This window comes from Cibotium barometz, chromosome 19 (genome assembly GCF_041138505.1).
Source record: "Cibotium barometz isolate CiBa-2024 chromosome 19, ASM4113850v1, whole genome shotgun sequence".
NCBI classification, from domain to species: domain Eukaryota; kingdom Viridiplantae; phylum Streptophyta; class Polypodiopsida; order Cyatheales; family Cibotiaceae; genus Cibotium; species Cibotium barometz.
In genome coordinates this window covers 56,554,120-56,580,592 of record NC_141064.1, presented here as the reverse complement: position 1 = coordinate 56,580,592, position 26,473 = coordinate 56,554,120, and the positions used below count along the sequence as shown (strand labels likewise).

General features: G+C 42.6%; 1 protein-coding gene and 1 long non-coding RNA gene across 2 annotated transcripts in view; one reads left to right on the top strand and one right to left on the bottom strand.

Annotated features, from left to right (window-relative positions):
• The window catches only part of LOC147628771 (putative protein S-acyltransferase 7), a 40,297-nt gene extending 33,252 nt beyond the window's left edge, over window positions 1-7,045 (bottom strand). Inside the window, exon 1 of the mRNA XM_086814008.1 lies at window positions 6,424-7,045. Coding sequence (XP_086670134.1) covers window positions 6,424-6,513 — 90 coding nt within the window. The 5' untranslated portion in view covers window positions 6,514-7,045. The remainder of the gene's footprint in view (window positions 1-6,423) is intronic.
• Window positions 7,046-7,230: 185 nt separating this feature from the next.
• LOC147628770 (uncharacterized) lies at window positions 7,231-11,230 on the top strand. The gene is made up of 3 exons (XR_015268179.1): window positions 7,231-10,160; window positions 10,247-10,575; window positions 10,694-11,230. It is a non-coding gene; the product is annotated as an uncharacterized LOC147628770 (long non-coding RNA).
• The last annotated feature ends 15,243 nt before the right edge of the window (window positions 11,231-26,473 follow it).

Here is a 26,473-nt window from a genome sequence, read left to right as displayed (position 1 = left end):
GGGCTGATTACAACAGAAAAAACAGCAAAATAATATCATGAGTTCAGAGGCAATGGACAATGACTTTCTCAAGACTTTGCAGAGTCGTTGGGGACGGGAAGATGAATGATACAAAAGGGAACAAGAACGCTATGCTCAGTATGAACAAACCATCGTTGGAGCGAGGTTTAGGCAACAACTCATAGAAGAGCTTCAAGAAGAGGCGTGTCAAGGCCCATATCTATACGAGCAAAGATGGACACAGCTCAAGGAGACATGGGCACAATTCATGGCAACATCAACAAAGGCCAAGAAGGAATCACCTAGGGTTGTGAAGCAGCCCATGACCGAGAGCGTTTACCCAACGAAAAGAGAGCTTCTAAGACAAGAGTTCTCGAGAGACGTGATCACAGAAAGAGGTGTTTCCGAGAAGGTGCCATTACCCGGGATGCACATGCAAGCACCAGAACCAAAGCCAAAGCCAAAGCTAGAGCCAGAAGCCAAACCAGAACCAGAACCAGAACCAGAACCAAAGATCGAGCAAGTGGATCTTTCCAAATCCTATTCGGAGGAGGATGAGGTCAACGCGATAGTTCCCAAGGAGGTGGATCTCTCCAAATCCTATTTGGAGAAGGATGAGATCATCTCGACAGTTTCAGAGGAGTTTTCAGAAGATCCAAAGACCAAGCCAGAGAACTTGAAGACCAAGTAAGAGAGCTTGGGGATTGAGCCGATGGATATGAACTGCAATCTTCAATTGGACTAGAACGGAATCGGAGCAAAGAAGTATGGATTACCCCAATGCTCCAAGCTTAGCAAGAGGGAATGTCATGTGCATCCGTTCATCCCAATGCTCATAGACATGTATATTCTCATTAGCAAATATATGGGCAGATGCAGGGGCAGATTTAGAGCAGATTTTGCAGCCCTACAAACTCCCGGAAGTGCCCAAGACATAGCCCAATGAATGGGACACCTTTTGGGCATAGTTTCGACACAAAATATGACTTTTTGGACAATGTTTTGTGGGAAAAATAGGCAAAACCGACTTGATTACGAATTCATTCCTTTTTCCTAGAAATAGGATCATTAGGCATTCATTAGAATCATCATTCAAAGAACAAGAGGATCCATTTGTCAGAGTCTGCAAGGCAGAAAGGACACAGTGGTGGATCAGCAAGAGCTTCTCTTGTTCGATTGCAAGTAGAGGATTGCAAGGATCTTTGGTATGCATCATGAAGCTGTGAATCAGCAAGATCATTGGCAATATACAGTAGATTAGGTCTCTCTCCTTCTCTTTTGTGTCTTTGCTAAACATAGGATTAGCGTTATCTTCTTTGCTCAGCGTTAATCATGAACACGCTTCCGCAACGCATGTTACATTCTCTTCCAAAACCAAACCTGTGACCAAGCAGAAGAACAAGCACAAAAGAAAGTTCTCCGTGCTGATGGTGGTATGACAGAAGGAAAGTTTTCGGACCAACCTTCGAAGAATTGTACTTCGACTCCAGCAAAGAAAAACCGTCTCCTCGAGGCTTTGAATCTCAAGGAGGAGGGACGTTGCTTCATCTGCGAAGAAAAAGGACATATGCGTAACGACTATGACCGAATTCAGAAGGTTTTGGCCTGGCCGATACCGCAGACAGTGAGACAACTTCGTTCTTTTCTCAGTTTTGTAGTTTTTCTTCGGAAATATGTAGGGAGTACTCTCAGCTCACACTACCGATGACCAACTTGTTGAAAGGTCATGGACGTAAGTCGAATCAGCCTATCACTTGGAATAACGATCTAGATATGGCCTTCAAACTTTTGAAAGATAAAGTCAAGGAAGCACCTACCTTAGCACTACCCGGCCTTATGTTTTTGAGACTAACGCGAGTGACTATGCGATCGGGACTGCTCTATTTCAAGATGGTAGACCTGTTGCTTTTGAGAGTCGAAAGCTAGACGACACTAAATCTCGTTGGCCAACCCTTGAGAAGGACCTTTATGCTGTCATTCACGCTCTCAAGGTTTAGAGGCATTATTTATATGGCTCCAAGTTTGTGGTATTGACTGATCATCAGTCAATCAAGTATGTGTGATGCCAATGATTTGAGAGGAAGAAACGCTCGATGGGCTTAGTTAATGCAAGATTTTGATTTTGAAATCCGTTATCGAAAGGGGTTCATGAATAATGTAGCAGATGCGCTTAGTCAAATCAAAGAGGTGAATACTTTGTCGTTCACCGAGATTTCTACTAACTTATTTCAGTCATTGAGAGAGCTTTGTACGACTGATAGTTATTTTGGTCCATATTGGCAGAGGATCCACGACGGGAGCTCATTGATTAACCAAGACTGCGTGACTGAGCAGCCTACCATTCAGCCTACGGGAAGCCAATGGATGATTCAGAATGATTTACTATTCCGTAATGACATTGTGTACCACAGGTCCCAAACGTTAGGTCCAAGATTCTTAAGGAGTGTCACAACGCTCCTTCTACTGAACACCCTGGGGTACACAGGACTTAGCTGTAGTAAAACACAACTTTTATTGGCCAAAGATGAAAGGGTATGTAGAACATTATGTGCTCAAGTGTCAGATTTGTCAAGCAAATAAAGCTGAACGCTTTAGACAAGCTGGGACGTTGCATCCTTTGCAAATCCCAAGTAACAAATGGGAAAGTATTTCCATGGATTTTATTACCAGATTACCAAGAACACGTCAAGGCTACAATTCCATTTGGATTGTGATGGATCACTTGACAAAAATGGCTAGATTTTTACCAACACGGAAGACCGTTACAGCTACGCAATTAGCAAGGCAGTTTATCAAGCAATTGTTTAGACTCTACGGATTACCGCAGGACATAGTCAGTGATAGGAACTCTAAGTTTACAAGTGACTTTTGGAGGCTTGTTTTTGAGAAATTGGAAACAACTTTGAATTTGAGTTCCTTAGATCATCCTCAACTGATGGCCAGACTGAAAGGGTGAATCAAATTTTGGAGAATATGCTTCATGCATCCAAAAGAAAGTTCATGGGAGAATTATCTTCCTATGTTAGAATTTGCATATAACAGTACTAAGCCTACGAGTAGAGGTTTTAGTCCTTTTATGCTTATGTACAGTTTTCAACCTAGATCACCTGTTATCGTGGGATTTTCAAGACTTCAACATGATGCAGCACATAATTTTTTGCAAGATATGCAAGAAATGTTACAAGTTGCAAAGGAATCTATTAGAAGTGCTCAAGACAGAGATAGATTTTATTCGATTTTATTCTAATAGACATCATTCACCCAGAGATTTCTCTGAAGGAACGATGGTATATTTGCGAGTTCCGAAAGATTCCGAGACTTTACGGAGGGGTCGATCTCCGAAATTATCCCCTAGATACTGTGGACTATTTCAGGTTACACGCCAGATTGGTTTAGTTGCATATGAATTGGACTTGCCTTCTCATGTGAAAGTTCATCCCGTATTTCATGTCAATAGACTTAAGAAAGTACTGGATGGAACAAACCAATTAGTTACTATCATAGATGTCGAGGATATGACATTTGTCCCACACGAACCAGAAAAGATTCTTGAATTTTGTTAAAGACGATTGCAAAATACGCTACTCACGAAATACAAGATCAAGTGGAAGAATCGTGTTGAGGACGACGCTACATGGGAGACATTGACTACCCCCTACCCTGGGTTTTTACTGAGCTTGAGAGTGAGCTGGAGTATGTCATGTGCACAGAGTGTATCTACCGTGTGCTACACGCACAGAAGACTAGCTTCGAGGCTTGGGGAAGCTTGGAGCTAGGCAGGCTGATTGGTGAGCTGGGCTAGACTGCCAGGCGAGCACCCAAGTATGGACGGGCGGACGCCCAAGTGTGAACGCCCGGTGACCGGCCAAGAGCCTATAAAAGGGTGGCCAAGGTTGGTTGTTGATTCATAGTCTCGCGAGTCTTTGTGAGAGCTCTATGGTCAAGAGCCTGGATCTAGTGTGCAGACGTGCACCTGCTTCATGCAGCCAAGGCCGACAGCAGTCTTGAGGCCCGCGAGGGTAGCTCCTTGGCGGTATGGAACGCCATGGGGTAGAGATTGGTCGGTATGTCTTGCTAGTTAGCTCAGCTCGTGGCTCGGTGGAGACAGCCAAGACTTGTGGGTTTTGCCCACGGCTATCAAGGTTGGGTGGTGAGTCAGGCCTACACCCCCTTCACGTTATTTGGCTTTGTTTTACAGGTTTTGAGTTGTGTTTCAGGAGCGTTCTTCGAGGAGATCCGTGGAAATTTGACAGCAGGTAGAGCCCTCTCTTGGAGCTCAATATGGCACGACCACAGTTTCAAGAACACAGTACTCAGCTTGGGAGGAGATGATTCTTGGAGTCAGGGAACAGGACCCTTGTTATCTTCCACAGTTTGGGCATAGCCCTGGGAGCCTTTGCTTCTCGAGATCAAATAGGAGCACCGGCCCCAATCTCTCTAGACTTGACAGATTTTATGTTGATGAGTGGGCTTGCAGTCGAGGGGGTATGATTGGTATTTTGGCAAGCACTTCATTTTCTGACCACACCCTGGTTATTTTGTCCTTAGAGGACCCATGGAGGCATGACACGCATGTGAGCTTGAGGATTCCGAACAGCCTCATTCAGGACCCCAAGATTTGCAGCAGGATAGAGCAGATATGGGCGGGATTGGATTTTCTTTCAGGCTCTGTTGCACACACATAGGATGAGGGCTTAGGGGAGATCAGTTGTTTCTTGTGCAGATATGGGCGGGATTGGATTTTCTTTCAGGCTCTGTTGCACGCACATAGGATGAGGGCTTAGGGGAGATCAGTTGTTTCTTGTGCAGGAGGCAGCACAGAGCCGATTAGAGGCCAGGGGACTCTGGAGGCAGAGCAGCCACTGGTGAAGCTGCAAATCTCCACTAGGTCAGAGAACTAATGAATCAATTTGGCGCACAGAACCTGGCTTCTAGCATCAGGAAGGCTCCGGCGCACCACAGGAGGGAGGAGAGCATGAAGTGGGGATGGGAGCAGAGAAAGAGGAGAACTGGGTTGAGGGCGAGGGGAAGGCAGACAAGGGAACTCAGCAAGAGGAGGAAGGGGGGGGGGGGGGGGGAGGTGGGGGATCATTTACTCATCCTCAAAAAACCGGAATCTAGTTAGAGGAAATTGGGGCCTCTTGAGGGAAGGGTGGGGCTTCCCTGTCGTCACCAAAACCCTGGTAAATGCTACCGTTACCTCGAGGGGCTAGCCTAACTGGCTATTTGGTTATCAACGCCCTTGCAGGGGAGGACGATGCCATCAGCACAGCCGTCTGATTGGTTCCTGCCAATGGCTGGCATTCTCACCTTGCTGGACTTGGCATTGGGAAGACGGGTGGCAAGTTGCAGGATTGGGCCGGCGAGCTTTCTGGACTGAGAGGATGGATGGGGCTGACCACCTGCCTCATCCACTCCCGCTGGTGGGTAAGCACGGGGTGGGTCTTGGTGAGAGGCTTAAGGGTGTCCTCTGCAGGCCTGACAGAAAGGACAAGCTATAGCCAGGTGTCCCATCTATTGACAAATGAAGCACTGTCTGGGGAGGCCTGAATAGTCAATCTGCTGCATGAACAGCCCCTGTGGAGACTAGGGAGCACAATGACCTGGGGGAGGGTTTGCAAGATTGTTGGAAGCAGCACCCTATAGTCTGCTTCTCAGGCCTCCGAAAGGCGTACCACCCCCTCATTTTGTCGGTTGGTGCACGATCAATTGGACAGGTTTTGGAGACCCCTCAGACTACAGTGGTAGCCAAGACAGCTTGGATTTTGGGTCTACATAGCCTCTCCGGAGGCTAGTGAAGATGCCACGAGTGTATAAGCCAAGAGCTGGAGGTCCGCTTAGGAAAATAGGTAAGGGTGACCGCCTCAATCGGGAATGCTGCTGCCATGGAAGGGAAAAGACCAAAGGAGCCAAACCTCACCAAAAGAACAAAAAACCCAAATGCTGGAACCTGTAGGGAAAAAGGGCAGGAAGAAAAAGGTGAAAGGACGAGGTGGCGGGGGAAGGAAACAGACAGAGGGCGGGCAAGGTGCAGGAAAGGTTCTCAGGATGGTGGGCAGGCAGGAGCTACGACAGGCTAAGGAGGGCTATGGAGAATGATAATGAGGAGGCTGGGTCACGGAGGTGGGCAACTGGGGAAAGGCAGGCTAAAAAGCAGAGGCTTAGGGGCAGGCGGGCGGGAGGCGAAGGCAGCGAAGGCTTAAACATCTTCTAATCTCTGTACATAGGCCTGCTGTAGTGAGGGGCAGAATCTCCACTATTTCTCTCCTTTTATAGCTGAGGCAGTGTCTCTCTATTTAGATTTTTGTACAGTTTAACTTGATGGCCATAAATACCGGAACCATCAAAAAGGCATCAACGTACAGCGATAAGGAAACACAGAAATCGGGGAGACTTTGAGAACCTAGAGGAACAAACACTTACATTGCTGCCTTCCCATACTTGATATACTCTCTTAGCAGGATCAGCGTTGTGAGTACCCTTGGACTCCAGGTTGCCTGTTGACTGCATCATCTCTTACAAGGTCGCTTGTCCACTTCAGCTGTGAAATCCTAAACCTGCTTGCCTGCACTAGCATAGGCTTTCTGTAAAAACAAGGATTCCCCAGACGTCAGATTCACCATACCCGCTCTCCCTACTGTAGCCAGAAATTAGGGTTTGAGAAATCAAAGTGCCTCTTCTGTGCAAAAAAAGACTTCAGTAGCCAGCACTTAGAGCTTATGTCCCTAGCTCGGTAGCCTGCGACTAGTCTTTCTGTGGCCTACAGTTAGGATTTCAAAGAGCCAAAAGCCTCTTCCTGCAGAGCATTCAATGGCCTGCAGTAAAGAGTTTCAAAGAACCCCTGCATAGCTTTTCAGAATCCCAAATGTGCACAGGTGGCCTGCAGGTAGGGTTTCGGAGCCAGGGCCACATGGGATGGTATGACAGAAGAGCCGCCCGAGGCAGCAGGCGAAGAAACCGAGGTTGTAAGCCCGCCAGCCGGCTCGGGAACTGTTGGTGGTGGTCCATGAAGGCCGGCTCGAGGGCCTGTGAAGTACGTAGGCATAGCAGACGTAGAACTCTCAACACGTAAAGAAGGCACACATCGCATCATAAAGCTCCATGCAGAGGCGATAGCTTTGTTTTGAATTTTCATAAATCGATCTTCAAAATTTCAAAAGACGTTTTGTTTCTCCTGCCTTATTTCAAAAAGTTATCATTTACATGTAGCCTTCTTTCATAAGCAAACTCCTTGCTTGCTTTGTGGCCTTAGCCTTAGGCAATTCACACTCTTGGGTCTTCCCATCCAGACATCTCTTAGGGTATTTTTCCAAAGGACACAAAACCCATCTTCCTTTTCCATGTATTGGAGCACGCAAAACCCATCATCCAGTTTTTTACAATAAAATGAAAAACTCCAAGGGAGTTGCGCACCAACTCCCTTGGCGCCGCCAAGTCATCTCAAGGCTCAAAGGGATCACCAAGGTCCCACAACACCCTTGTGCACCACACCATAACACCAACTCACCAACTGAAGACCAAAGCTTATTCAAGCGCACCAGCAAATCCAACAACGATGCATCCAAGCTTTCGTTGTGGATGAGCAAGTGATTTTTCACCCTTTCTCAATGAGCTTACAATGTAATCACTCTCGATTGTTCAATTTCATATATGCTTAAGTGAGCTAGGAGATCATTAGTGCGCATGCATTTGTGGGATGAGAAGGTTGATGTTGCATGAGGCTGGTCATGTCACACAGAGACGGAGTCAGCATGCCATCGAAATTAAAGTTGGTGAAGTTGAGGCCTACCATAGCAGAAGAATTCCAACACATCATGCCCTCCCATCGAGCACCTAGACACCAAATTAGCGGATCTCCACTTTGTGAGCACCTCATTGTCCCCCTCGAGTTTTTTTGAACTCAAGAAGAGTACTAGCCTTAACTGTAATCTTATACACAATAGCAAACATCGTCCCCACCTTTTATTCCCCCTCATGGGATGTAGTCTTAGAGGTCGTGTATGTCAACTATGGGCATGCAGTAGGGTTTTTATATGTTGAGCAACATGCAGCATGGCAACATTTTCTAATACATCACGCCCTCCCATCGAGCACATAGGCACCAAATTAGCGGATCTCCACTTCGTGAGCACCTCATTAACCCCCTCAAGATTTTTTAACTGGAGAAGAGTACTAGCCTGAACCGTAATCTTATACGCCCCACCTTTTATTCCCCCTCATGGGATGTAGTCTTAGAGATCGTGAATGTCAACTATGGGCATGTAGCATGGCAACATTTTCTAATAGCTCGAGGACCCTGTTATTCCGAGAGGCTACCCTCCATTCCCAACCTTGGACACCTTGCACATCCTCCATTTCTTGGATGGCCGAAGATAAGATTCATGGCATGGGGCTCTCTACTTGCCCTTAGGATGGGGCCCTGATCTTTTACATCTCTCTTATTTGGTGAGTGAGCCCCAATTTTACTTCATGTGCACGGTCTGATGTTCTTGTTTTAACTTTGATCACATATACATTGAGAATATGGTTCACATGCTTTTGGTGTATTTTTTAGTTATTTGCTTGTTTCGACTTTAATCACATATATATTGAGAATATGGCTCAGCAACTACAGTAGTTAGCCAATGAGCTTATCCATTTGATGTGATTGGATTTTGATGATTGAGGAGCTTATAGACGATTGATCACGATTGTTTACTTCCTTTGTGTGGGAGGTTCCTATGGCACTATACCTTTTTTAGCAAATGGTTCTTGTGGCCCCCTTGTTGTTATTTTTACCTCGTTTTGGTGCGCAACAAGTTATTGTGTTTACTCTCCTTTTTGAGAGAGCATGTTCTTATATCTGCCAGTAAGCTTCAACAACCTCCTTTAGCAGTGGCTCCTAGAGTGAGTTGACAAAGAGTTTGAGTTGGTGGCGTGGTTATTCTTGTTTTGATTTAGGCACCTAGATGGTGGGTGTGCTTCTTCTTGACACAAAAGTTGGTGGTGGCGAGACTATTCTTTCTTTGATGGCTTTGGGCACCCAAATGGTGGAATTACCATCATAATAATACCCTTGAGCAATAAGTAAGCATGTAGGCACCCATTTTTGGTAGAGTTTGCGATGTGGGGATTGGTGCCTTCATTATCAAGGTTGTATCCTTTATGCCAGTTGAGGGGATCTTGAGGATTTCTTTGGAATCCACACATTTTCATTACCTTCATAGAATCCCTATGCTTGGGAACTCATAAATGATATAAGTTGGAAGAATGTCTTATTGGCCTCTTGCGGCGGGTTTATGTGGAAGAGGTTGATAGGTACACATTTTCATTAACTCCATAGAATCCATGTGCTTGGAAACCCATTGGAAAAATATCTTGTTGGCCTCTCGCGGGTTTCTATGGAAGAGGTTGAGATGAGTACTTTGTTTTCCAAGCTTTTAAGATTTGCATTGTGAGTGTTACCTAGGTTGATGAGGTAGCCAAATGGGATTGCCACCCTCATAGTAGCCCTGAGCCACTAATAAGTGCTTTTCTACCCACCTTTTTGTTGGAAATTATTTCATCCCCATATGGACTTTCCCATGGATATTCATGCTTGTATTTGGCTCCATATGAAGCCCTACATTAGCATATCTTAGTAGAGTAATTCAGCATTTTTTCTACCATTTTTGGTATTTTTTAGGCATTTTATAGCATTTTTTTTGCTAAAGCCATGCTATCGGTCTGCTACAGCTGGCCAACCAGCATACTGAGGTATTATAAAAGGGTTGGCTCCCTTTTTCCCTCAGATCATCTCTCTTTTCAGTTTCTGCAATGATAGGCAGCATCTACGAGACCTCCCTCATGCTGCTCCACATGATGTACTACCTTTTTTGGTGATATTTAGCAGTGATCTTCTTTTCTCCTTTATGCTTGCTGTCCATACACAGTGTTGTACAGTTCTTGCAGCATTTCTTTACGGGTATCACATCATAGTACCCATTCTTTCATGGTATCAAAGTGGGAAACATCTACAGGGACCTGTGTTTTCTATTACCATGCTGCTGTTGACTGTTTACATGTATTTTGTCTTGTCTAAATGAAGATTGTTGTCCACATGTGGTGGACCCTTTGCACTTAGTTCTCATCTCCAACATTGATCACCTCCATCTTGCACTTTTGGGAGAGCAAAAATACAGGTATGATCTCTAACCCGTGCTAGTGACTCTCTCCATTCGTCGTCATTATATAGTTTGCAACCCACTTATATGCTTTGTTGTTCCAGGAATCTAGTAATATTGCAAGATTCATGGAATCTCTGACAAGGTGGGGAAGCATGGACGCCGTCGCTCGCCGGGCTGGTGTACTTACTAGTGTGTACACGTAGGTCACTATTTTGGTCATCCCCATCTTCACGCACCCCAGTAAGAGTACGTCCAGTCATCCAAAGTATGACAGGTGGGGAGGTGAGGTAGCTGCAAATTATTCAGGTTTCAAGGTGGATGATGATATCTTCCTGGAGCCAAAACCGCAAGAGGGAACCTCGCCATACCAGTTGGATAAGAACGGGAATCCCATCCGAGATGTTGTTGAGCATAGCGAGCCTTTCACAAGGTAATTACAACACTCACTTCATTACAATTCTATTCGTGTAGTGTAATCATTATATAGTCATTGTCTTTTATATTGTCGTCCATTTATATATGCTAATTGTAAGCTTGTACTATGGCAGGTGGTTACTCAGGACATTCACCAATCAAGGGGATGCATTCCTAGATTGCTTTGCCAGTACTAGGACCCTTGCTAGAGCATGCAGGATACTGCAATGAAATTGCATCAGTGTGGAGAGCGATGAGGTGTGCCTTAGTTCATGTCTACGACCACTTATGTACGTTCATGATGATTTGGGTCAACAATTTTTCAAGGGTGAGGTCAGTGAGTATACTTGACAGGAGCAGCAGAGGGACGTGGAGGCATCGTCTCCACACGTTCCTCACCCATATCTTCTGCCTACCCCAATACCCATGAGCCCAACATAGTCAAGTGCCTCGTCATGGCCACCTGGTTTTCCAAGGGAGCCCCAATGTCGGCATGTCATGCCATAGATATCCCCTGTGGGTTATTTTACAATGCCCTCATCATGGGCACCATGTCCCAAACTTACAAGACCGTTATTTCCACCCGCACCTACACCATTTGGTAGAGCTCCCTACCCCATGCCACCTTCCTTCTTCCACTAGCACCACCCGCGCATCCTTACTCATGTATTCGCTTGCAATGAAAGAAATATATTGTTTTGTACATTATTGTTATGCACTCTTGTACACTCAAATTATGTCAATGGCATTGTTTTTAGCTTCGGCCGTGACGGTTTAGGTAATTAAATTAACAATTCAGAGAGATGGAGCAAGATGGATAGAGATCTTATAGGCCACTAGAGAGAGTGTGAGTGAAAGAGTTTGAGTGAGACCTTAAAATAATTACTTTTATGCTTCAAATAGTTTTTTTATATACTTAAAATAGTTATTTCTATTTTTGAGAAGTTATAAATACAATAGACATATGCCATATTCCAGTACTCTTCTTCTAGGCACACATCCCAACCCACCCTCCCCTTATATCTTTATATTGCAATAGGATGGGCATAAACTTGATTATCATGGCTTCATCTAGGCTCCAAAAGTCCCTCTAATACTACTATGTTTGCAAGCATCTTAAGTAAAGCCATTCAATCTTTCATACACCTCTCTATGAATGAAATATCTCATAGGTGTTTGTCAAGTAATGTTGTGGTCTTGTAAATTTGCTTTGGAATATAATGAAAGTTTTAGATCATAATACGGTGTCTTTGTAAATGAGTTGCAATGATAGTGACCCATGGTGTCTAGTACTCAACATCTCGTAGGTGTGACAATAGAGGGAGATTAGATGGATACAAGAAGGGGAGAGAGAGAAACCGCTTGCCTCAACACCAAAAAGCACTCGCTCAAAAATGCTCGCCAAAAAAATACACCCAACTTACAAAGATCTTCACAAGTTTCTAAATGAGCCTCATTTAAACAGAGTAAGGTGAGACCTATAGTGCCATTGTATACAACCATTGTGCCACATTGGGCACCATATTGGGTATTCTTGAGAATATACAATGCTTTAGGTCAATTATTTAAGAATGAATCAGGGAATGAAGATTCAATGCCTCCATCTCAAAGTGAATTGAAAATTGAAATTGAATGTGAAACTAAGACATCCATGATTCCATTGAGGAGCCCGACATATTTACATTCAATGTAAACATTCTACCCCACTTTGTTGCCTTTTGCAACCAATCAACACTTGTCTTTAAAGTCTTTTACATAACAACCATCAGGGTTAAACCGGACCTGCAAGCCCTGCTCAATCATCTAGCCAACTGAAACCAGATTCTTTGTAATGTTTAGAACATGAATTAAATATGTAAGTTACTTCATCTTACCATCCTGCATAGACAATGGCACATCTCCAACATGGGTAATTGAATGAGCAGTGTCATCCCTTGTTTTTTTAACAAAACCTGGTCTTTCAAGACTCTTCATTTCCTTGAACCACTTACCATGACTTGTCATGTGGTTCAAAGTACCCGAATCAACATACCATACATCATCCTTACATGCTACTACATCATTTCCCAGACACAGCATTCACTACATGTTGTATAGTAAAAAACCTCTCATTATTTCTGCTAGAGGACACATAGTTATTTTGTTGTACTTTTTCATTTCGCATATCACTCTGCTTCTTATAGCAATCTTCCTACACATGTCTAGGCTTACCACACTAAAAACAGCCTCATGTATCATTATGCTACCTTTTCCAATTACCACGACCTCGCTGACTCCCCTTGCCTCTTAAACTGACCTCTTCCACCCGTGTGGTGTTGTTGCGAATCCTTGGGCTGTTGCTTGCTTGCTGCTGCTGACCATAATTTTGATTACCTATTCGGACACCACCTTGGCCATGTCCACGACCTCTACCTTGTCCTCTATCTGCACTTGTGTAGTAGAAGGCTTACTGCTCTCTGGTTTTGGGAAGACTATTGATCTTCACCCAAATTCTTGTCTTTAATGAGATCAGCATTGACACCAAATCTATGAAGTTGGGAATGTTCTCTCCAAAGTCTGAATAGACGTCTTGAACACCTTATATTGTGGCTCTCGAGACCACGTAGTCACACTTCCATCTTATCATCATCATCAAACAGAAACACCAATTGATGCAAGGGATTATAGAATGGCCTTGATCTTCAAGGCATAATCATTCACATACATATTTTTCTTCTCCACAGTATGAAACTCATTCTTCAACTGAATCTTTCGTGCCTTGGTGTTGGTTTCATACAGCTTCACCAAGGTGTCCCATGCCTCCTTAGGTGACTTGGCATCCTGTATATGCCCAATCATGGTGTCCTATATATACTAATAGAAAGTCAATACATGACTTTCCTTGCTTCTTAATTCTAATCCTTGAATTATTTTACATCTGCAACACTTGGATTAATCTCTGGTGCCTCCTCATGTTCACCTTCAATGTAGCCCCACCCAGTAACCTCTTCCCATCAGGAAATTTGTCAATCTAAACCTCCAAGCATGGAAGTTGTTCTTGTCAAGCTTCTCTACAACAATCTAGTTTATTCCATTATTCGACATCTTGTCTGCAACACAAATTTACCAAAAATAGCACTCTTGTTTGACCTACACAAACTGTTGTATTCTCTGCACGGTACTATAGTGCACCCAAACTATCACAACCAGTGATCTCAATTTGCATACATACACCCAATGGCAACTTTGAGACCTCTCTGTAGTACACACAGTGTCTGTACAACTAATCGCCCTTCCTGTAGTTTCAAAAATAGAGTTCTGCAGAGAATCAAAACTTTTCTGCATTGCCCATGAACGCTTTGCGAACTGAAAAACAGAATTCCAAAAATATGGGCCAACGGACAGTATCGTTACCATGTAGCTCTGCTCTTGCGAAGAAAGCTCCTCAATCAGATTTTGTTGGTGCCTCTCGAAGATCTCCCGACAAGGGTGTACTAGCCAACACAAAGGGAGAAGAGTAGATGAAGCTCTTACTCATATTACTTCCTATGCTTCTCTTGCTTGCCACTCAGTTCTAGCATGAACCAGGCTCTGATACCATGAAAAGATGGAGGGGAGAAGAGAGCTTGAGCTCTTGCAAGCACACACACACTCACTCAAACCCTAGAAGAGAACACACAAGCTGAGAGGTTAAAAATTCTTCTTCTTCTTTCACACAACAAAAGAGGTCTACAAAGAAGATAAAGTAACTAACACACATAATAGAGTATATACAAGCGGTCCATAATATGAACACGCTAAGTGGAGTGGGTAGGTGTGGACTAGTCGGTGTAGTCTAGCTGTAGAATCTTTAACGAAGATATGTCTGTGTCAGCTACTATCAAACCCGCCAGTGATGTAAATGTCGAATGGTCACGCAGGCACCTTGTGAGTGTCAGCTCATGTTGAGCTTGACATCTCAATAGGGTTGACATAGAATGGGAGTTCTAGGTTACTCTTGATGACCTTTACGAGATAATCTTGGGTGGATACAGAGCTCTCAGTACCCTGTTGATGTAAATTTTCACCTTAGTGATTACATCGACACTACTCTTATGAGAAGAGGAGCCATTGCTAGAAGTGGAACCTTTACCACCTAAACCGATGGAGCTTGAAACTCCACTACATGAACTTGACCCTACTCTAAATTTTCCAAGATTTAATGTAGGATTTAAGACTATTGAAAATATGGACACACCATGCATGTTCCTCTTGAAAAGGGAATTGGTATGCCTCTTGTGTGAGGAATGGGTTTAACACAATGTGGTTTAGTGTCAACTATTGATCCAATCAACACCTCATCTAGTTTGGCCATGGTCTCTTAGGCATGTCGTTTGCTAAGGCTCGTGTTTTTTTCGTGGGGCGGTGGGTTTTTTTCGTGGGGCGGTGGGTCTTCTTTGTGCTTTAATATGAATTTTACTTGAACTAGATGAGGTGCTAGATGTTGAGATATCGAGCTCAACTAGTGCTATGGCAGACATTGATGACCCGCCTGGGTGATAGCTTCCGCATCTCCACCAATGGCATGGTTGGTGAGATTATGGGTGATATGTGGCCAGTGGGATGACAGGCTGTGTGTGACAGTCATTTTGGATTACTAGAGACTGACATAGTTATAACGCAAGCTCATTTAGTCGGGTTCACATTATGGACTGACCCTTGTATGTTGTAGTAGTTGAGTAATAACCCATATAGTGTGTACTCTTACCTTCATGTTATGTTGGTTGAGTAGAGAAGAAGAATATAGAAGAAAATTCAGCCATCCATCTCTTCTCTTGTGTCTTGCTCTCTTTTGTGTGTGTGTGTGTGTTTGCTTGCTAACGTTTGAAGCTCTCCCTCTTCCCCACATTCTCTTTATGGTATCAGAACCTGGTTCATGTGAGAGCTAAGGAGGCAAGCAAGAGGCAAGAATAAGCAAGGAAGGAAGTGGTACTACACGGGTAAGGGCATCATCATCTCTTTCCCCTTCTTGGTTTAGGTACAACACCCCCTCAGTAGCTCTGGGAGCTACACATCCCCGATTGAGGAGTTGTCTTCGCGCTCGTGGAGCAGAGCTACAGGGTAGGTAAACTGTCCTATTATTGGACCAAGTTTATTTGGCCAGATTCGTGTTTCGGGCGCGTTACGGGACCCGTTTCGTCACTGCAAGGTATTTTTGGTAGCTTTCTGAAAATTCTGGTAGAGAACTGTTTTTGCTCAAAATTTGGTTATTGCAGTGTAGCAGTGCATTTTGGAAGTGCAGATAGGATTTGCACATGTATTGTTGATACTTATGTACATGTACTCTGGTCACATTTGGTGACACACAAGTTGTGCTGAAGTACCGCTACTCTGCAATAGTTACAGGAGATACTGCTATATTACAGGTTGCATACAGAAGTTGTCTATTTGTAGGTTCTTTGATTGCTGCAAGAAAACATGTCTGATGAAATTAATCAGATTGTTAGTGAGAAGCTGGATAAGAATAACTTCCATGCCTCTGGAAGTTCAGAATGACCAACTTCCTAATGGGTAAAGGATTTTGGAATTACGTAGAAGGAGACAATGAGGAGCCTCCATAGCTATCTGAGGAGAATGACACTCCTATACAGATATAAAGGCATTCAAGGATTGGAATCAAGGTACAAGAAAAGTCATGTACTGGCTTTCAATTAGTGTCACAGACACTATGATAGGACACATACAAGATGCAAACACTCCAGCAGTTGTATGGCAGAATCTTGTTCAGATGTTCTAGACTAACACAAAGGCAAGGAAGTTGCAGTTAAAGCAAGAGTTGCATACTGTGGAAAAGAAAAACATGTCCATCAATGAATATGCCTTAAAGATCAAGGGCATTGTTGAATCCCTTGGATCTATCAATGTATCAGTGGAGTATCAGTGGAGGATGATGATTTGGTGAGTGTCTTTAAATGGGCTTGGCAAAGAGTACAAGCCATTCAAGACCTCCATTGCAGTTAGGGAGAATATTCCCAACTTTCAGGACTTGATATCTATGTTAATCATAGAAGAAAAGGCTTCAGGTGAGGATTCTTCTTCACAAAGCAAGAACACATCGAAATATGCCTTCTACTCTAATTCAGGTAGAGGCAGAGATAGAGGCCGTGGTCGAAGCCAAGGTTGTGGGGCTGACAAGGAAATCAGAACTCTAGACAACAACAACAGTCCAATGATTCACAGCAGCAATCATACACAGGTGGAAGAGGCCAGTCTAGAGGTAGGGGGAGCCAAAGAGGCCGAGGTGGTTGGCAAAGAAATAAAAATGCAAATAGCATAGAGTGCTATTACTGTGGCAAACCATGACACATGGCAAAGGACTACCCACATTCTCTTTACTAGATCTTGTTTCTCCATCTAATATTCCCTGAATCACCAAACAGGTTCCCATTGTTCCCTCCCATACATCAAGAGTAAATTTTCTTCATGTGATATTCCCTCGATCACTAGCTGATGTTCCCATTGTTCCTTCCCATACATGAAGAGTAAATTTTCTTTTGAGCACTATAGAAAATGTCGCATATATTGCATCTTTGGAGTCAATGCTTGTGTAATGTGTTTCCTTTCCCTCCCTTGGGTTTAAGCTTACTTCAAGCATATTTCCCTGTCTTGAGGTTTAGTCCTAACCTCTTCAAATTGTGTAGATTTGGCTTTCTTGGGTTTAGGAGGTTGTGAATCATTTTTTGTTTCTTGTTTCAAGATATTTTTCCCCTACTACTTATGTAGAGTGTTCTTTTGCATGCTTTTTGGCTTTTATTTTGCACCTTGGCTTTTAGACATATGATCTTGTTTCTTATTTCTAGACATTTTCCTCTACCACATGTAGACTATTATTTTGGAGGCTTTTTGGCTTATGTCCACAGCTTAGGTTATAGATGTGTGAGCCAGGTGTCCATTTTGTACACTTAAGATATTAAGAGTTTGATATTCCAAGATAGCTTGCAATAAGACATCTCCCCTTGGGAAATCTATAACCATGCGATCAATGGCACATCAATCACACATGGCTTGTGTGGTATTAGGAATTATAGGTGCATTCCACCATTGGAAAGTCTGCAACTTATGTGGCCCATGACAATACAAGCACTTCACTATTTGTCCAACTATTTCCTTAGCAATTTCTATCCCTGATTGGGTGTAGAGATGTCCTTGCCCACAAACATCAAGCTCATCTCGGAGATCTTTCATCTTCGAGATGAAAGCAGATAAAGATGGAAAGAATACACATATTATGAGATATCATGACTAAAAGCCTTGCAATGAAGGAAATATAAAAATATTGGGTTAGGGGGTTTATGAAATGTGAATTCAAATGGTGTTGCTCGTAATGTGCACAACACATTAGGCCTACAAGAAAAAGAGGTCATAAAGGTTACTGGCAATCTAGATCATCCCCTTTCTCATAGTGACTTTCCAAAAGCTTTCAAGCAAGGAATTATAAAATTCTACAATGGACATATCAGAGATCAATGTCTCTTTACTCCGTGCTCTCATTCGTTTTGACGAGGCAGAGTTCATATCAATGGTATCTTCCATCATGTTGTCATCTAAATGGATTGCTTCTTTACAGTATTGATCAAAGGAATCTAGATTTGAGACTATGATCAAATCGTGCAAACTGTTCTTATTTAATCTCATGAGGAAACATGGCTTCAATTACATTGAGTTTCTCCAATTCCTCACATTGTGAGTTCAGGATTTTCATGTGTAACATATAATCACGTATGGTTTCATTAGGTCTCTGCCCGATCTTGTAGAGTTCTATTAGCACTCCACCTAGAGAGTAGTCTCAAGAATCTATAGATAAAAGAAATCTTCAGAGTTTTGAAATTTGCCATAATTGTAGGTATCAATGTGATGAACCATCTACTGGGCTTGCCCCCACCACTTGTTAAAATTATAGCAATGTGATAAACTATGGTGGATCAAATGCTAGAATCAACATCATTAACAAAGAGATTAGACAATAATTAAGACGTAAGTGAGCAATTAACTGATAGCTTAATGTAGGCATGGATAATAAAAAACTAGCAAGTTCTCGTTAGGCCAATGCCTCAATTTATAGAGTTTACATCCAAGTATCTAATCCCACTGATTTCTCCTTGATTCACTCCACCTCTTTTGCTTGATTCTCTCCACCTCTCCGAGAATATCTCCACACCTCCTAAATCTTCTCATGCTACCCTTTATTCTCTCCCAGTAGATTCTTCTCACCTTTTCACAGGTTCTCTCACATTTACACATTCTCTTTTACAACCTCTAGCCAAGGGCTTGTTCCCGCATACACCCTATTCACTTGTATATTTCAACACCTCCCCTCAAGTGAATAATACTAGAACACCTAGACCCTATACCAAGTTTCCCTCTTACTCCGCGACCAGTGCCTAACACACCTCCCCTCAAGTGAACAATCCTAGCACACCTGGACCCTATACCAAGTTTCCCTCTTACTTGATAGTCCGCGACCAGTGCCTCAAGTCCCTAAACTCATAGTCCTTGGACTCTCTCTCTCTATGTGTCCAAGACTACTATAAGTGCCCATGACCTTGACTAAAGTGCTCACACATACATCTACCACATGGCCTACATCATCGGTGGCTCAGAGGTGGTTTTACTCTGTTGGGGTAGGTTACATTGGGTTGTGGGGTTTCTCTCTCTCTCTCTCTCTCTCTCTCTCTCTCTCTCTCTCTCTCTCTCTCTCTCTCTCTCAGAGATTTTCACATGGCTCCTCACTCTTTGGAGCCTCACATCTTCTCTTGTCTTCAGTCTTCTTGTCGTGGCAGCTTCTCTTCAACACGCGTCCATGTCTTCCTCTTCTTTCAGTCTTCTTGTTGTGGTAGCTTCTCTTCTTGTGTCCATGTCTTCCTTCAATGCTTCCTCTAGCTTTTCTTCTTGGTGTGGATCTACCTCTTGGAAAGAGATGTTCTTCTTCTTTCGTGGCTGGGGCCATGAGCTTGTCCGTCAGTTCTTTCTTCAATGCTTCCTCTAGCTTTTCTTCTTGGTGTGGATCTTCCTCTTGGAAAGAGATGTTCTTCTTCTTTCATGGCTGGGGCCATGAGCTTGTCCATCAGTTCTTGCTCCATGTGAGCAACATGTTTAAATGTTTTATTGACAGTTCTTTTGGGCATTTGATGTTTATCTTGTGTCATTATGTAATGCAAACCCAAATCTATGTGGGAGGTCTTACCTCTTGCCTTATTCTGGACAAGGGCAGTGTCTGATCCCATTTTTACACTGATGTAATGTGCCTAATACATAATGCATAAAGCATTCATTCTTACCCAAATGCAAACTCTGGCTGTGAATAATCTTGAATTTGAGTGTGATTTGCAGGCATTAACCAAGGGTTAAATGCAAAATGATGATTACCACAAATTTATCAGCATAATTTTACCAAAAATTACATTAAATCAAGGGTAACCAATTTGTACGGAATGGTTGGAGTATCAAACCATCTTTGAATTGCAATATGAAGTTATAGGGATCTGTATCAGATACCTAATGGTTGGAGTATCAAACCATCTCTGAATTGCAATATGAAGTTATAGGGATCTGTATCAGATACCTAATGGTTAATTTGAACCCTCAATTGTACCAAAATATAGTGATTAGCACTGATTAATCATTGATTAGCAAATTCTAATCCTAATTAGCCAGGTGATTAGCAAGATAATGGGCTCACAAATTGATGGATTCTAGGCTAGGCTCTGATACCATGCTAAAACTACAACAATGTGATGAGCTATGGTGGATCAAATGCTAGAATCAACATCATTAACAAAGAGATTAGATAATAATTAAGACGTAATGAGCAATTAACTGATAGCTTAATGTAGGCATGGATAATAAAAAACCAGCAAGTTCTCATTAGGCCAATGCCTCAATTTATAGAGTTTACATCCAAGCATCTAATCCCACTGATTTCTCCTTGATTCACTCGACCTCTTTTGCTTGATTCACTCCACCTCTTTTGCTTGATTCTCTCCACCTCTCCCAGAATATCTCCACCTCTCCCAGAATATCTCCACACCTCCTAAATCTTCTCATGCTACCCTTTATTCTCTCCCAGTAGATTCTTCTCACCTTTTCACAGGTTCTCTCACATTTACACATTCTCTTTTATACAACCTCTAGCCCAAGGGCTTGTTCCCGCACACACCCTATTCACTTGTATATTTCAACACCACTAAGCATAGACTCAATGCACATAACTTGGTAGAGAGATTTTGATTTCCAAATTCCAAATCATCTTGTGGCTTAAACATTTGTACCATCATATTTTCCAATGAGCTTGGAAAATTCTATGGGCACATGAGTCTAGATGACTCCTTGTTGTCATGTGCAAGTCCGTTGGTTAAAGCACCATATAATCCTTGTTCAAACTCCCTTCCTAGATTATTCAATATTGCTAGAGTTTGGGAATCTATAGGTTGCAAGTTTGGCGGGGTACCCACTCCATGCATTTACAATAAAGTAGGACGAGTTGTTATATTTAGCATAGGACCAGCCCACTGTGGGAATTGGTAGCACCAAGAGTTTAAAAATTGGTGGCACAAGTAGAGACATAAGATGGTCCAATGCAAGGTTAGATGTGATTGGGGGTGGTTCTTGAGGCATGGACCTTAAGGACTAGCAGGCTTTAGCTGTTGGATTGAGTTCTAACATTTACCCCTAGGTTAGCTATTAAGGCCACCTCTTTTTTTATGTATTTTATTTTTATTTAGGTTTATTTTTTTAGTTCTTTTTTATTTCTTTGTAGCCCGAAACAACCTTTATATGCTTGGTCTACCCCCTACGTCTCAATCGAGGGTCCGTTTGCATGGGTTTCCTCTTGGGTGCTGGGTGCTAGGGCATGTGAACATCCCCTAAGAAATGTTTTTCAAAAAGTGTGCACACCAAGAGCTTCTGAGATGGTAGAGAAGGTCTCAAAACCTATTTTACATCACTATCAAATCATGTGTTTTCTCAAAAATGTTAAAATGACTCAATTTTTACAGCCCTTTTTCGATTGTGTTCCATAAGAATTAAAAAACAAGTTCTATGAGAAAGTTCTAGTATTTTTGGAATACCAACTTTATTCCCCCGATCTTGTTAAAATTATTTTGTTTGGTCTCTCAAACTGTAGTCCAAAAGTGGTCCACAAGCTTGTTTTTAGTGCATTTAGTTACCTGGACTTTTGAGTCGACTTTTTGTGGCTAATGGTTGGAGGCCAAAATGATGGAAAACGGCTTGGTGCACTTAAGGAAAGATTTAATGAGCTCAAAAAGTTCTTTCTTGTTGGACTATGGGTCCTTGTCTCTCCTCTCACCTCACACCACTTATACAAGCTCACTAGCATACATTAGAGAAGAGGATTAGCACAAGAGTAAGGCTTAATTGCACAATGCGAGAGTATATTGCATTATGAGAGAAAGTGACTTATATACAATGCCATAAGTGTTCACACACACTTTAATTATGGCTGATCGGGAGCGTAAGGCTCTTAGCCTTTTGCTTGTACAGTGCTTAATCTCTTATTACATGCATGAAGTACATTCATAGGGAATCCATTCTAGCTTGTTTCCACATACTCTTGGAGCAGGATCGCATAAGTATCCCATCAGACCTTTTTCGGTTTCTCATTCGTCATAGATTTAGACACCATTGCTTCATTTCTTTTGATGTCTTTGTCTTTAATATTTGATGTAAAATTATAGTGGCAACTCTTGTTAACCCAAAATGGATTTATTTGATGTAGACTTATAATGGCAATTCTTGCTAACCCAAAATGGGTTAACACTCTTCTTCTAAGGTAATTTGAGGGGAGGAATCTAGAATATCATCAATCCCAAAGTAATTTGGTAGGTCCCTAGGATATTTCTATTTGGTTTCATTTATCACCTTAGAACTTTGGGAAGTTCTTGGCCCAAGTGGTTTTCTTGTCGACTCATTTAGCTCATTTGGCACTACTTGTACCTTCCCTTTGTTATAGTGCCTACTCTTTCTTTTCCCTTTTTTGCTTTTAGGGGTTTGTGATGCAAAATTTGTGGGCTAGGGTTCCATGACCTTGCAATTACTTAGCTTGGACCTTGTCACAATCTTCAATATTACTTATTTTTCATCATCCAAAGATAATGTCAAGCATGGCACACTATGACTATCCCCAACCATGTGTGGTAGGAGACGATGTACTCATCAAAGGATGTAGATTTATTGTCTTAAAAGGGAAGTCAAATGATCAATGCCACACTTTGTACACCATCTATTCTAATAGTGGTGGTGGGATAACAGTCTGCTTCTAGGTTAGATCTTATTGGGAAATCGTCCACTCTGTGAGGGCCTTGGCATCTAAAGTAGACCAAGGGAGCTCACCTTGGTGCATTGATATCTCTTGATTTCTAAGATTGTTTATGCTATTTGCATGAAGGAGCTCTCTCCTTTATGCTACCTCTCGATTTGTAAGCTCTTTTATACTATTTGCATAAAGCTGGTCAACTCGTTATGTCTAGGATTAAATGTCCGGGTTGGGACATGTGATGTTCACCCCAACAGCTCAAGTATGGATACTCAACATAGAATTCAAGCATGTTAGGAGGTTTATCAATAATTGGCTCATTCTCGACTAGCCTTGTAGTAGTAGTTCCTGGCAGGGCTAGTTGAGGAGCTAACACTAGAGGTGGAATATCCTTGACACCAGTCTTAGAGAATCCTATCATAAACATTAGCACCAAATCTTCTAGGGTTTCTCTTTGGGAATCTTCTAAAAATTGAAACCAAAGCAAAGCATTACTCTCTAATATCAAGCTGAAAGAATCTATCTTAGTTTGAGGATCAGTCACCCTTTCTACATTTTAAAGCATCTACATGGTTGTAGCAATCTTCCATTCCATCAAACTTCATAATCAGCTCGGCATTGAGAGAGGGTGTTATCCTAGGATGACCATTGTTAATGGAAAACATACTTCCTCACACACACAAGAGAAAGAAGAAGAGGATCAGTCACCCTTTCTACATTTTAAAGCATCTAGATGGTTGTAGCGATCTTCCATTCCATCAAACTTCATAATCAGCTCGGCATTGAGAGAGGGTGTTATCCTAGGATGACCATTGTTAATGGAAAACATACTTCCTCACACACACAAGAGAAAGAAGAAGAGAAAGGTTCATGGAAGGGTCGAATCCGATGAATGGCACCTAGCCAACCCTATGAGGGTTAACTCCTTGATGTGAGGCCACTAGGGTCTCACTCCACACTCTCCTTGTGTCACCCAAAGAGAGATCCAAGGCTAGGTAATGAGCAAGAGGGAGAGAGTTATGGAGAGCTCAATCTCTACCTCATGCCAATCGTATGCAAATAGGGCATGGTAGATAGCAATGAGAAGGTAGAAGAGAAGAGAAGGGAGAGCACTACCATTCCTATTCACATACACCAACAATCTAAGCAAGCAAGCCACCACACAAGCAAGCAAGCAACCATCAACTCAAAAGAGAGAGAGAGAGAGAGAGAGAGAGAGAGAGAGAGAGAGAGAGAGAGAGAGAGAAGGCAAGCCTCAATTGAGACCAATGGGATTGTCCTTTTTCATATTTCATGAAATGTCTTATATACATGAGCTCATATTTACAATGTCCAGTTGCCCAATTACAAATAGGGGCCTAAAACTAGTCTTCCTAGTTTAACTAGCTCTATGTAGATCAATTCCTTATGATTGGCGTTACTACTACACAAGCCATAACCTCGGCCATCCCATCTATCTTTTACAATAAACGCTTAGCGTCATTACAAAAAGATGAGTTACAAAAAGGCGTAGTAGCCGTGGAAAAGGTCATGTTAACTGGAGTGGTTAACAACCATATTCCACTTCCTACCTCAATCCCTTGGTAGGTTTGATTAATACCAGCACTCACACTTTCTTTACCTCACTCACTCACTCACTCTCTCTCTCTCACTCTCACTCACTCTCTCTCTCTCTCTCTCTCTTTAAGTCTCTCAATTTCTCTCGAACTGGCCATCTCTCTCTCTCTCTCTCTCTCTCTCTCTCAATTTCTCTCTCTAACTCTCTCTATTTATCACGTAGCCAACTCTCTCTCTTATTAACTCTCTCAATTTGTCTTATTATTTCAAACTCTCTCTATTTCTCTCTCTAACTGGCAACTCTCTCTCTCTCTCTCTCTCTCTCTCTCTCTCTCTAACACTTGCTCTCTTTCTAACTCTCTCTCACTCTCTCTGTTTCTCTAGAATTATCCTACTCTCACTTTAACACACTCGATCTCTAATGCTCTCTCTCTCTCTCTCTCTCTAACCCTCACTCTCTCTCTAACTCTCTCTTTGCCTTTCTCTAACTCTTTGAATTGGCGAACTCTGTCTAACACACTTTCTCTCTCTAACTCTCTCTTTCTCTCTCTAACACAAACTCTCTTTCTTTCTCTTTCACCCCTCTCTCTCTAATCCAACTCTTCATTAGGCTCAGACAGCTCCATAGGGGGGACGACAGACAGAGATTAGTATATTTTTTCAGAGATCCATCCCACTCCTAGCCCCTACACAGCAGGGATTTACTCTCCAGAGAGCAGAGACACTCAGAGCAGCCCACAGGAGACAGAGGACACTTGGCTTTCGGACACCACGCCTATACCAAAGAGAGATGAGAGAGATCAGAGCCACAGAGAGGGTGTGGAGTGACTGGCTGGCTTCAGAGCAGACCCATGCATGTTCTTCAGGGAGGAGCTGTGGACACCCCCTTCATTGATGTATACCATTTTATACCCCCAGTATGGTACAGGATGATGGAGCTAGCTAGGTTGCATATCATGATTGTATACTCCATGCATATAGCTTTGCATTCTCCTAGTAGTAGAGCTCCATCCCCTCCCCCCCCACTCATTGTACTTATTGCACACCATGATTCAGCTTTTTTTTTAAAGTTCAGTACTTTTTCATTTTGTTAGGATGATAGAGGATACCCCACACAGGTACACTGATTTATCTCATAGGCCGAGTTCGGTCTTTTGGAAGACGTTAATAAATCTTCTTTCTTCTTTCTTTCTTTCTTTCTCTCTCTCTCTCTCTCTCTCTCTCTCTCTCTCTCTCTCTCTCTCACCCTCTAAATCTCTCTCTTATCTAACTCTCTCTCTCTACCTCTCACTCTCACTCTCACCCTCTATCTCTTTAATTCTCTCTCTCTCTCTCTCTCTCTCTCTCTCTCTCTCTCTCTCTCTCTCTCTCTCTAATTCTCTCAATCTCTCCTACTCTCTATTTCTCTCTCTAAAATTCTCTCTCTCTCTCTCTCTCTCTCTCTCTCTCTCTCTCTCTCTCTCTCTATCTATCTATCTCTCTCTCTCTCTAACTCTCTCTCTAACTCTTTATAACTCTCTGTGTCTAACCCTCTCTCTCTCACACACACACACTCTCTCTCTTCGTATAATTCTCTCTCTCTAACTCTCAATCTCTCTTACTCTCTCTAACTATCTCTATTTCCCTCAAACTAGCCATCTCTCTCTCTCTCTCTCTCTCTCTCTCTCTCTCTCGCTCTCTCTCTCTAACATTCACTCTCTTTAACTTTCTCTCTCTAACTCTTTCTCCTTAGCCCTCTGAATCTCTCTTTTTCTCTCTCTAATACTCACTAACCTATTCTCTTTAACGTTCAATAACTCTCTCTCTCTCTCTCTCTCTCTCTCTCTCTCTCGTTTTTTCTTTAACTCTCTCAAACTCTCTTACTTCGACCAACTGTTGTAAGTATATACATACCAAGGGTATGGCCCTCCCTACACTTTCTGATTTGGTAATTCTTGTAAGAGTGAAAAGAGGTCCCTAAGGTTTCATATTGAGATTCAATAGGCAATTCACGAATTCTCGAACTGATCATTTGGAACTGATCATTTGCAAATCGACCCCCCCACCAAAGCCACAAAAAACTATAGAG